Source organism: Lithobates pipiens, unplaced genomic scaffold, assembly GCF_037356315.1.
Source record: "Lithobates pipiens isolate NorthernLeopardFrog02 unplaced genomic scaffold, aLitPip1_a1.2 Scaffold_18, whole genome shotgun sequence".
Classification (NCBI taxonomy): Eukaryota; Metazoa; Chordata; class Amphibia; order Anura; family Ranidae; genus Lithobates; species Lithobates pipiens.
In genome coordinates, this window is record NW_027507758.1 from 506,647,831 (window position 1) to 506,660,587 (window position 12,757).

Here is a 12,757-nt window from a genome sequence, read left to right on the forward strand (position 1 = left end):
TCTGTGCTTAGTTTTCCAAGATGTCTGGCACAACCTACCTGTCGAGTTCCTAAAAAAACTGTGTGCAAGCGTAGGAGAGGCAATGCTGTTTTGAAGGCAAAGAGTGGTCACGCCAAATATTGATTTGATTTGTATATTTCTTCTGTTAATTTACTTTCCATTTTGTTAATTGATAAAAATAAATTATTAACACTTATATCTCTGAAAGCATTCTTAATTTACAGAATTTTTTTCACACCTGCTTACATCTTTTGCACAGTAGTGTATATCATGATAGAGAACACAAATATACATAGCTATATAACTTTATTATGTAGGTATAACATTATAAAAGAGGACCAAAGCCACAGGTTGCTACTTTTATCAGATGACATGAACATGAAGAGCACGCGCTATGCGTTTTTCTAAAGTTAAAGTTGCCTAAACTGCAGTTTGGTTTGGGTACAATTATCTAAATTGGGCCTCAGCATCAGTCTGACTGGACTGTGAGATGTTCAGCCTGGCCACAGGGGGCACTGTCTCTTCTGGCAGGCATGGAACTATGGTCTGGTCAGGTGCTTAAGTTAGTCTCTCTCTGAGCCCGCCCAGTGGGAGTGGCGCTCTCGCTGTGCTTTCTGGGAGAGGGTATTTAAGATGCGGAGGTCACGTGGTTGGGGGTTCCGGTCCAGAATGATGTGCTGACTTCATGGTCCTGGTTCTCCTGACCAGCCCCCAGGAAGGCTATGGCCTGGGGTGAGGATCCACTCGACTTTAATGTCTCGGGCTGGCTAGCCTGAAGCATGGAAACTAAGGCCGCGTACACACGGGCGGACTGTTCGCCCAACTTTGTCCGCTGAACAGTGTTTCAGCGGACAGTCCGCTCGTGTGTGGGCTTCAGCGGACAGTTTCAGCGGACAGTCTGACGAACAAAGTTTTTCGGAATTTCCGTAAGACAGTCCGCTGAAACTTGGTTTCAGCGGACAGTCCGCTCGTGTGTAGGCTTGTTCGACAAACTAAGTTTCGCGCATGCTCAGAAAGGATTTACACGGCGAAGGTTGCATTGCAGTGTATTGGACGTCGTATTTCTCGTCCCGTCGTACGTGCCGTTCACGTCATCGCGCACGCTTTCAGCGGACTGTTCGTTCATCGTGTGTGGTCAAGTCCGTTCATGCAAATTTTGAGCGGACTGTTTGTCGGATTGTTTGACGAACAAAGTTGGGCGAACAGTCCGCCCGTGTGTACGCGACCTAAGGAAGGATTCTGAGGTGGTTGGATGCCGTCTCCGGTTCTACCCAGTGTACTTCAAGCATTCCAGGGGAGGACTCTTCAGAAGAACACCATGTACGGGTTGGTTTTCTTAGCAAGAGCCTGGAAGGGCTGAAGTTACCCGAGAGAATGCGGTCTTGTGGATATCGCCAAGTAGGCTGAGAGATCCAGGTATCCCACAAGTGTTCTCAAGCTTAGTTTTCCTACGGGTTCTACAACAACGTCTGTGACAAAGACATTATTTTGTACATTCTACAACAACGTCTGTGGCAGAGACTTGTTCCTGAGTAAGCACCAAGTTGGCTGTTAGGCCTTGTGAGAGAAGGACTGTCCAACCTGAAGTGATCATCGAGTTGTGAATGGCTATTCTCTGGATGCAGTCAAAGTAAGAAAGTTCTTCAACATTTTTCTGACTTTGACACCAAGAGTGCCGGAACTTTCCTTTCCAACCCTCTGATGCCAAGTTGAAAGACTGTTCAATTGTCTGAGTTTTGCAAATAAAATCCATTCAAGTGGATCTATTGTCAGTCTCAAGTTACTGGGCCATCTACCACGGGACATCCCCTAGACTTGCTACAAGGAGAACGGAAGGCAACAGTAAGCCCAAAAATAACCAGCAGCTCTTTCAGGGGTTAGTGCTACAATCTTTAGCAGCAGAAAGGATAGTTTGAATACAGCCAGCTCGTGACATTCAGAGGCTTTAGTCACCACCCTGCCTGCAGTCTCCTGGCTTCCTTCCTCATCTAGTGTAGAGCTGTGATACAATAAGGTGAAGCTTATGATAAGCTGGGACGTTTTCATTTTAAACCAGAATATAACAGACCCTGCCTTGCCTAATCCCATATGAGTGCCAAGGGCAGACAGGAGTCAGAAGCATGGATCCATTTTTTTTGGAGAGAAATACTGATCTAAACACTTTAGTATTTCAAAAGAATATGTAAGCCCAACATTTCATATTCCCGATATGTGCCTATTGTACCATGTACTTATATCTTTGTGTGAAATCCCTGATGTTCCTGCCAGTCCCTCAGCTTTCCTATAAAAAAAACTGACTTGAAAGCACATCCATCCCAGTGTGGTCAGTCCCCTAGCTGTGCTGAGAACTCAGTCTGCTCTCTTCCAATGATCAGACTTGTCCTGACACCCCCCTTACCCACACAGCCATTCACTGGTTAGACTAGTGTACTGTTGTTTTTCCTCCTCCCGCTCTCTGAGCTCCTTATGCAGCTGATAACAGAAGGAATACAATCAGTTATAAGAAAATTGTATTTTTTGTTTATATATATATATATATACACATACACATATATATATATATATATATATATATATATATATATATATATATATATATATATATATATATATATATATATATATATATATATATATATATATATATATATATATATATACCCACATAAATATATATATAAATATATATATATATATATACATACATACACACACACACACACACACAAATGCTTTGCCTTGTATTTCTATTTTGGATGCGTTAACCTTTTTAAAAATAAAAATGCACATATTTTTGCAGGAAAGAAAATGTGGGAGAGGCTGCAGCTACTGGAACATGTAACATGTTCTAAAAGGTGAACTTATCCTTTAAACTGAATGTGTTATTTAACAGGTTGAGGGTTTACATATACTTATGAATTGGATGCTAATTGTGGCATATCACAGGGGAAAAAGCTAATTTGTCTAATGTCTGGTTGCAGGTTGTTAGCAAACTTACTTGCGATTGGTTTCCTTCCTTTCAATCAAACCAGACCCTTCCAAAGATATTCCAGCAAACAGTCCCCTGGACTTACAATATGTGTACACTGCTGCAGAACTTCGAATAGCGACATCTCCTTCCAAATTCCTGAAACATTGTCAGAAAAACAATAATCAGTATGGAAAACCCAACAGCTTTTTTAAACAGGAAGACAGCAAAATATTCATGACCCATGCTGGACATTCTGCCATATCAGAGGAATTCACACACATTTGAGGATAAAAAAGAAAGACTTCTAAAATACAATAAACTTCTCAAGATTTTCAGCCCACCATTCAGGGCTTAGGGGAAAAAAACAAGACTTGTGTGTTCCTATTAAAAAGCCAAGAGATAAAATATCTGTTAATATATCTATGAATGTAAGAGTAAGGCAAGTTGTATTTTAGTGTTGTCAAAGGGTGCCTTTGTGTGTCTCTAGTCCAAAGATCATCCATCTCTCCTATCAGCATGTTTTACCAATTACCTAACAGTTAATTACTTGTTTCCCTTCTTTGCCAAACCTCGTCCCCAGTGTAAAGAACAAGTAACTGACCTTGGTGCATAAAGGAAGCTACACTATAGGAGGGGAAGCATTTGGGCAGTGACTAAATTAAGATGTCTGGTGAGGCATTTGTTTGATCACTTCATACAGGCTCTGGCAAGAAGGGTTACGGCAGGAAGAGGGGAACAGGGTCATAACTACATGCCAGACAGCTGCCTATTCCTATGTCCATATCATATGATATTCTGATGTATATCAAAAAGTTACAAAAATAAACATTTCAACATGTGTACAAAAGATTACCATTTATCTAACAAGGTAGGAACATTCTGGCCTACCCTCTGAGATTACTTTGAATTAACACAATGGTTGATATCGTCTGAATGTTCTCATTTAGAAGCAACAGGGTATAGAGTGCTTTGCAAAAGTATTCACCCCTCTTGGCTTTTTACCTATTTTGTTACATTACAGCAGTTCAATGTTTGGATGTGATGAATCAGAACACAATAGTCTAAGTTGGCAAAGTAAAATTAGAAAAATATATATATAAAACTATTTTTCAGAAATAAAAAACTGATAATTGGTATGTGTGTATGTATTCACCCCTTTGTTATGAAGCCCATAAAAAGCTCTGGTGCAACCAATTACCTTCAGAAGGCACATAATTAGTGAAGTGATGTCCACCTGTGTGCAATCTAAGTGTCATATGATCTGTCATTACATATACACATCTTTTTGAAAGGCCCCAGAGGCTGCAACATCTAAGCATGAGGCACCACCAACCAAACACTGCCATGAAGACCAAGGAACTCTCCAAACAAGTAAGGGACAATGTTGTTGAGAAGTAAGGGTTAGATTATAAGAAAATATCCAAATATTTGATGATCCCTAGGAGCACCATCAAATCTATCATAAACAAATGGAAAGAACATGGCACAACAGCAAACCTGCCAAGAGGCGGCCGCACACCAAAACTCACAGACCGAGCAAGGAGGGCATTAATCAGAGAGGCAGCACAAAGACCTAAGGTAACCCCGGAGGAGCTGCAGAGTTTCACAGCAGAGATTGGAGTATCTGTAAATAGGAGGACAATAAGCCATATGCTCCAAAGAGTTGGGCTTTATGGCAGAGTGACCAGAAGAAAAAAAAGATGGCACGTTTTGAGTTTGCGAAAAGGCATGTGGGAGATTCCCAAAATGTATGGAGGAAGGTGCTCTGGTCTGATGAGACTAAAATTGAACTTTTTGGCCATCAAAGAAAACGCTATGTCTGGAGAAAACCCAACATATCACATCATCCAAACATCATCCCCACAGTGAAACATGGTGGTGGTTGCATCATGCTGTGGGGATTTTTTTCAGCAGTCAGGACTGGAAAACTGGTCAGAGTTGAGGGAAAGATGGATGGTGCTAAATACAGGGATATTCTTAAGCAAAACCTGTGCCACTTTGTGTGTGATTTGAGGCTTGGACAGAGGTTCACCTTCCAGCAGGACAATGACCCCAAACACACTGCTAAAGCAAGACTTGAGTGGTTTAAGGGAAAACATGTAAATGTGTTGGAATGGCCTAGTCAAAGGCCAGACCTAAATCCAACGGAAAATCTGTGGTCAGACTTAAAGATTGCTGTTCACAAATGCAAACCATCTAACTTGAAGGAGCTGGAGCAGTTTTGCAAGGAGGAATGGGCAAAAATCCCAGTGGTAAGATGTGGCAAGCTCATAGAGACTTAGGCTGTGATAGCCGTAAAAGGTGGCTCTACAAAGTATTGACTTTAGGGGGTGAATAGTTATGCACATTGACTTTTTCTGTTATTTTGTCCTATTTGTTGTTTCACAATAAACAAATTAAAAAATATATATTCAAAGTTGTGGGCATGTTCTGTAAATTAAATGATGCAAATCCTCAAACAATCATGTTAATTCCAGGTTGTGAGGCAACAAAAAACAAAAAATACCAATGGGGTGAAAACCTTTGCAAGGCACTGTAAGTGTGTATGTTTGTATTATGAGCAAATAGAGTACAATTCTGTCCAGGAAATCCAATTAAACCTCACTTTAGGATGACTGCTTGCCAAGGCAGGAGTAGAATTATACTTTTTGATTGATTGTATCTGCAAGGAAAACAGGGTAGTGGTTGTGAATTACAAAAGATGTGTACCTCTGTGGTAAAATCGGAAATGTATGTTTCATATGTACTAAGTAATAGACAATAAAGCGATTGTATGAGAACTCTGCACCAATGTAGTCCTTCTAAATCTGCATCTTCCATTACAAGCTCCAGTGTTATGAGTGCAAATGTGTTAGCTTTAAAAGTCCAGAGAAGTGCCTAAGCAAAACAGTTACTGCCTCTTGACACTCAACCATAATCAGAACATCAAGGGGCCTATTTATAAACAGGTGGTATAATAAAATGTGCATGTCATTTCCTCATAGATCAATTTTAGGAACCTGAACGCTAAGCTTTTTCCACAACATTCTTATGGAATCGCACAGATGTCTGGCCTTCTGGAAAAACAGTGAAGTGGACCTCTGACAATTTTGAATAAAGCTGCTTTTAAGAAAAGTGATTTTTATTTTTTGGTAAAAAAAAACAGTGGGGGAGGGGGGCATTCCATTGGCTCTCATTATAAATGTAATTTAATTCAAATACATACAGAAAAACTGCATAAAAAGTTGGTCATCTGAAAGGGTTTCAGCTGGCAAAATTCCCTATTATAAGACCATCATCAACTCTTTGATCTGTAAAATAACAAAACATTCCTTTATTTTGGAATATCTGAAAATATATTCTAATTAATACTATTTTTATTCCCAAAATAGAAATAGGGCCCAGGCTTTTATTTAATGATTTATCCTCTTTTACCTTCCTAATGGTCCTATGGCCACTGTGAAATTCCCTCCGAGGGTGAGGTTGCCACCTTTGGCAAAAGCTTCCACTGCTCTTTTGTGATTTAAGATGACAACTAAATCAGACACCTGTTGTAAAGATACATAAAAATATAAAAATAAATTACTTCATAACTTAGTGGCTTTTTTTGTTTAAACACAGACTAATCCAACCGTATGACAAGTATTTACTGACAAGGTACAAGTTTGGTACAAGGTGGAAGTGTGACAATAAATAGTACCTAATATTTGTTTATTAATATGTCTATATATTGATTTGATCAAATATTTAGCAACATTCTAGAATATTCATGATTTTTTTTTAGGTAGTTCGAGAAGAGTCAGCGCTCAACAAGTTAAAAAGAATATGCCAATTCAATGGGATCCCAGCATAAAATAAATCAACATTTTTATTTAGGATACAAATTTGTGAAGAAGTTCCAATCATAGTTTTGTTAAAAAGTCATACAGTACCACTGGAGACCATTGGGCATGTGAGGATCTGCCGACATCCAAGATTGCCTACCGGGGAGCAGGGGGGCGCCAATAACTGTGCTGTACAGGATGGATACAGATGGGTGTGTAGACCACTGTCCAGAGAAGGAATGGTGAATTGGCGCAGTGTTCGGGGAGTCGCAAATAGCAGGATGGTGTTTGGCCGCTGTCAACCGGGAATGATCCGTAGACCCGCTGTCACTAACACTGGACATGGGGAGGATACTGGCCATCATGACCATCAGGAGTGACGCGGGACTCACAAGCTCCCGAGATGACGGTGGCTTCAAAACCATCCCGCATCCTAGTGCGGTTCCTGACTCTGGGTTGAGTGAAAAGATACATGGTCTTGGGACTTTAAATTAGGCATATCACAAAATAAAATTACAAAAACAGAAAATGTATTATAAAGTTTATTCAAAAATTTATTGTAGAAGCACACTTTATGTTTAGCAAAACACATGGCACAGAATAAAAATAGAATGATGAAATGGTGAAAATTATAGGATGAGCAAGTAGAAATGGCTGATCTGCCCTCCTCACTTCCAGTGCCATTAATGTAGAGTCTACAGATCATTCCTGGTTGACAGTGGCCAAGCACCATCCCACAATTTGCGGCTCCCCGAACCCTGCACCAATCCTCCATTCCTTCTCTGGCCAGTGGTCTGCACACCCCTCTGGATCCATCCTTCACAGCAAGGCTATTGGCACCCCAATGCTCCACGGTTGGCAATCATGGATGTTGGCGGCTCCTCACATCCCCGGTGGTCTCCAGTGGTACTTTATGGCTTTTTAACGAAAGAACTTCTTCGCAAGTTTTATTGTATCCTAAATAAATGTTGGTTTATTTTACTTTGGGATACCATTTTCTTTTTTACCTATTGAGCGCTGACCCTTCTCGAACCTCCTGCAAGTTACATATCCAAGATGATTTTGGTTAGCTGCACTGGGCTCAGTCAATCACCCATGAATCAATTCAGTCTTCTGTCATGTTCCATGGGTTAGCCCTTGAGGATTTTTGTTGTGTTTTTTGTTACCATACAGGATTTTTTTAGGCAATAACTATACTGACTGTGAACATTTATAATGAGAAGATGGGTGGCCAGTCAAAACATCAGCCAGTCATAGAACAATTAACTGTTTGCATGGAGCAGTGACTTGATTTTTTTGTCCTAAAGTGGGATGTAACTCTGAGTCCATATCAATGCAGAGAACCGGTGACCTTGTATATGGCAGATGTCAATTAGATATCTGCATGGAAAAGAGCTGTGTACAATGATTCCATTTTTCTGTTTGGGTCAGTATGACCTATGGCAACAAGCCCGCATAACAGTATTAGCAAGGGATGGCATATCAATACATAATAACAGGCCACTAATGACCACAACTGAAAATATGCTAATAACTGAACCCATAGTGCATTACTCAACAGACAAATACTGGGTGCAACTGATTTGTTCCAGACGTAACACGATGGGATATGATTGTCAGAATCATCGATGCAAGTGATTTATAAGGGCTGACATAACATCAAGTGTCATTTAGATCCCTGACAGAATCAGTGACCTTACCACCGCAAATGGAGGCTCTGCCTTTTCTGTTTTTTGTGCAATAAACTGCTTCAAATCACATTTTAGGCTCGAATCACAGCTTTGATACATTGAAAAAAAAAGTAGAAGTCCTTTAAAACCTGCATTGTTGTGTGTTGGCAGCCTGTAAAATAAATGGGCTTACTTCAAGGCATTTTAAAGTGTGTGCAGTGATGTACGGTACTACAAAAATATGAATCTAGCATAAGAGTGTAAACCCATTGTAGCTTACCAGTCACTAAGTGAAGTTTCTGTTTTTCTTTTTTCTACCTAATAATTATTGATATATTTTCATTACTTTCTATATTTACATAACATCAAGTGGATGTGTTCTGTAGTACATAGATAGAACTGGGCTGGGCTGATAACACTGCTATTAGATAACTCAAACAGAGTATACTGTACAAGAACTGTCTGATTTTTTATTTTTTTTTGCTTTTTATACAGATATAACAAAATGATTATATATATATTATAATTAACAGACCAAAAGGGGGCAAATAACAAAAGTTCATTGTTAGGGTTTACATACATGTTACTGAAAACTCCACTTTTGCTAATATTATAACAAAACATATATACAGTATAGTAAATATATTTTCTAAGAGAAATACAATTTAAAAACTACAATTTTGTTTTAATTAGCAGTCCTGAACAGTTCCTTCCAGGCATTATAGCAATCTGGTGTATTTATCTGCCAAACTCCCCTAGACTTGACATTTCCTTCTTGAATGATTGCCTTACTACATTTATCAAAAAGTGAGCAACAAGTCAAATTACATACAACTTCTACTGCGGTTACATACAGTATATGGTGAACTTTGTTTCTAAGGTCTCATTCACACGGGGTGTATTTTGTGCCCAAAATGAGGGCCTTGTTTACCTGCACAACGATGCACTGGTGTTCTGTGAATCCCCAAGCAGGCAGTCCCATTGTTGTCAATTGGGAGACAGGGGCTACACAGACGCAGCTGCTGTACCCAATGTTTCATTCATGCGGATGTATGGCACCAAACAAGCCCAGGGTCAAGCATGACAAAGTGCATCCAAAGTCAAGATAGGACTACAGAACCCCACAACATAGAGGATAGTAGTTCTGTAGTCCTCAAAGATAGTTGAGAACAATGTAATTAGTATCAGTTAGGCAGAGAGTGCAGGAAGTTATCAGCTCGCAAGATTTCTGGGAAGATCACAAGTATCTACTACAAAAACAGATAAAAATACACAACTGGATTAGTTCATAGCTAAAGTTTATATACCCTTCAACCACTTGCCTACAGGGCACTTACACCCCCTTCCTGCCCAAGCCATTTTTCAGCTTTCAGCACTGTCACACTTTGAACGACAATTGCACAGTCATGCTATACTGTACCCAAACTATATTTTTTATTCACACAAATAGAGTTTTCTTTTGGTGGTATTTAATCACTGCTGGGTTTTTAATTTTTTATTAAAAAATATTTACATTTTTTTGTAATAAAGTCATTTTTTTCCTTCTCCGATGTGCGCTGATGAGGCGATACTGATAGGCTGAACTGGTGGGCATTGATAAGGAGGCTCTTATGGGCACTGATTAGGTGGCACTGATGAGGAGGCACTAATATGCCACACTTATGGGCACTGATAGGTAGCACTGATAAGCACTGATGGGCACTGTTAGTTGGCACTGATGGGCCCTAATAGACGACACTGGTGGGCACTGATAGGCGGAATGGATAAGCAGTACAGAAGAGCACTGATTGGCATTGATGGGTGGCACTGATCGACAGCAGTGATGGGCAGCACAGATAGGCAGCACTGATAGCCAGCATTGACTGGCATCACTAATGGGCACTCATTGGTGGGTACTGATTGGTGACACTGGTGAGCACTTAATTGTAATTAGGTCACTGATGATCAGTGCCCTTATTACATGCCTAGTTGCCCCCTGTGAGGAGATGCCACTGATTGGCTCTCCTCTCCTCACACTCTGTCAGTGTGAGGTAAGGCATGCCGATTAATGGCATCTCCGTGTTTACATGTGACTGGCTGTGATTGGACACAGCTGATCACATGGTTAAAGAGCCACGGACGCGGCTCTTTACAGAGATGGGGTTCACGCCATGTCCTATCAACACGGCATGGGCGCGCGAGACGTCATATGACGGCGTCCCAGAACGAGAGCCGCATCGCTCTGCCATCATTTGATGGTGGGCGGGCGGTGACTAGTTAAGGCAGGATGGATGCAATTTATACTTTGGAGTCGATTTACTAACTGGAGAGTGCAAAATCTGGTGCAGCTCTGCATAGAAACTAATCAGCTTACATTTTTTTTTGTCAAAACTTAAAGCGGACCTTCAGTAATTTTTTCAACCTTGCATCTATTAAATCTTCTGTCCTTGTTCTTTTAACTTTGGACAGTAATACATTTTTTTTCTGCCAGTAAATACTTTATACAGCCCACTTCCTGTTACTTGTCTGCAAAAAAGCCTAGGCTTATGACATCATGCACAGCGCTCTCTAACTCCTGCGAATTTGCCAGGCGGGGGGGGGGGGGGCGAGTCATAAGAGGGCCAACAAGAGCTGCAGAGTGGGAGGTGTGCCTCAGTGTGTCTATGTAAATCCAGGAAGTGTACAGGCAGCAGCTTCAGCTGCCCACAGTTAAAATGGCTGTAGCCAGACTTAGTGGAGGGAGATATCTGCAGCATACTTGGCAAGTACAGAATCACAGTATATATAAAATAATGTGCCAAGTGGTTGGAGGGAAGCTTCAGAATGGCAAAGATGTTTTTATTACAAATTATGTGAGCAGACTGCAGTTCCTCTTTAAAGTACAACTAAAGGCAGCCTATCAATTTTTTGTGAATCATTATCAAAGTTCATGAAAATTACACAAATTAAATGTAATAAATAAAATTATGATGACTTCAGCATATAACTGTAATTACCTGTAAGCTGGAGGGGGGGCAGGTTAATTTCTCTATCTACTTGCATTCAGATTACAAACAAAGGGAGACATATTTTACATCCTATTTACTTTTATCACATATTGATTTTTAATTATTGACCTAAGACCCCTTTCACACTGGGGCGCTTTGCAGGCACTATAATGCTAAAATAGTGCCTGCAAAGCACCCTGAAAGAACCGCTGCTGTCTCTCCAGTGTGAAAGCCCTGAGGGCTTTCACACTGGAGCGGTGCGGTAGCAGGACGGTAAAAAAGTCCTGCTAGCTGCATCTTTGTAACGGTGAAGGAGCAGTGTATACACCACTCCTGCCCATTGAAATCAATGGGGCAGCATGGCTATACCGCCGGCATAGCCTGGCTGTAGGAGCCTTTGCAATGGTTTTAACCCTTTCTGAGCCTCTAGCGGGGGTAAACGCGAACCCACTAAATTCCGATGGAAAATGTTCGATGGAGCCTACACAGTCAGAATTTCCGACAAAAAGCTCCCATCGAACATTTTCCGTCGGAAAATCTGACCATGTGTACGTGGCATAATGCCACGTACACACAATCGCACATTCGGACAACAAAATCCATGGGATTTTTTCCGACAGGTGTTGGCTCAAATTTGTCTTGCATACACACGGTCACACAATGTTGTCGTAAATTTCGAATGTCAAGAAAGTGGTGACGTACGACGAGCTGAGAAAAATTGAAGTTCAATAGTCAGTGCGGCAGAAGTGGTACTACATAAATATAATGAATTTAGTAGACTTACAGTGGTGTGAAAAAGTGTTTGCCCCCTTCCTCATTTCCTGTTCCTTTGCATGTTTGTCACACTTAAGTGTTTCGGAACATCAAACCAATTTAAACAATAGTCAAGGACAACACAAGTAAACACAAAATGCAATTTGTAAATGAAGGTGTTTATTATTAAAGGTGAAAAAAAATCCAAACCATCATGGCCCTGTGTGAAAAAGTGATTGCCCCCCTTGTTAAAACATACTATAACTGTGGTTGTCCACACCTGAGTTCAATTTCTCTAGCCACACCCAGGCCTGATTATTGCCACACCTGTTCACAATCAAGGCATCACTTAAATAGGAGCTGCTTGACACAGTAAGGTCCACCAGAAGATCCTTAAAAGCTACACATCATGCCGAGACCCAAAGAAATTCAGGAACAATTGAGAAAGAAAGTAATTGAGATCTATCAGTCTGGAAAAGGTTATAAAGCCATTTCCAAAGCTTTGGGAATCCAGCGAACCACAGTGAGAGCCATTATCCACAAATGGCGAAGACATGGAACAGTGGTGAACCTTCCCAGGAGTGGCCGGCCGCC

The 12,757-nt window shown here is 40.7% G+C and overlaps 1 protein-coding gene across 1 annotated transcript in view; it reads right to left on the reverse strand.

The window, feature by feature from the left end:
- Nucleotides 1-12,757, reverse strand: part of SH3YL1 (SH3 and SYLF domain containing 1) — a 273,258-nt gene that overhangs the window by 132,566 nt on the left and 127,935 nt on the right. The window contains exons 5-6 of the mRNA XM_077488694.1: nt 6,386-6,498; nt 2,999-3,127 (exon numbers count right to left, since the gene is read on the reverse strand). Coding sequence (XP_077344820.1) covers nt 2,999-3,127; nt 6,386-6,498 — 242 coding nt within the window. The remainder of the gene's footprint in view (nt 1-2,998; nt 3,128-6,385; nt 6,499-12,757) is intronic.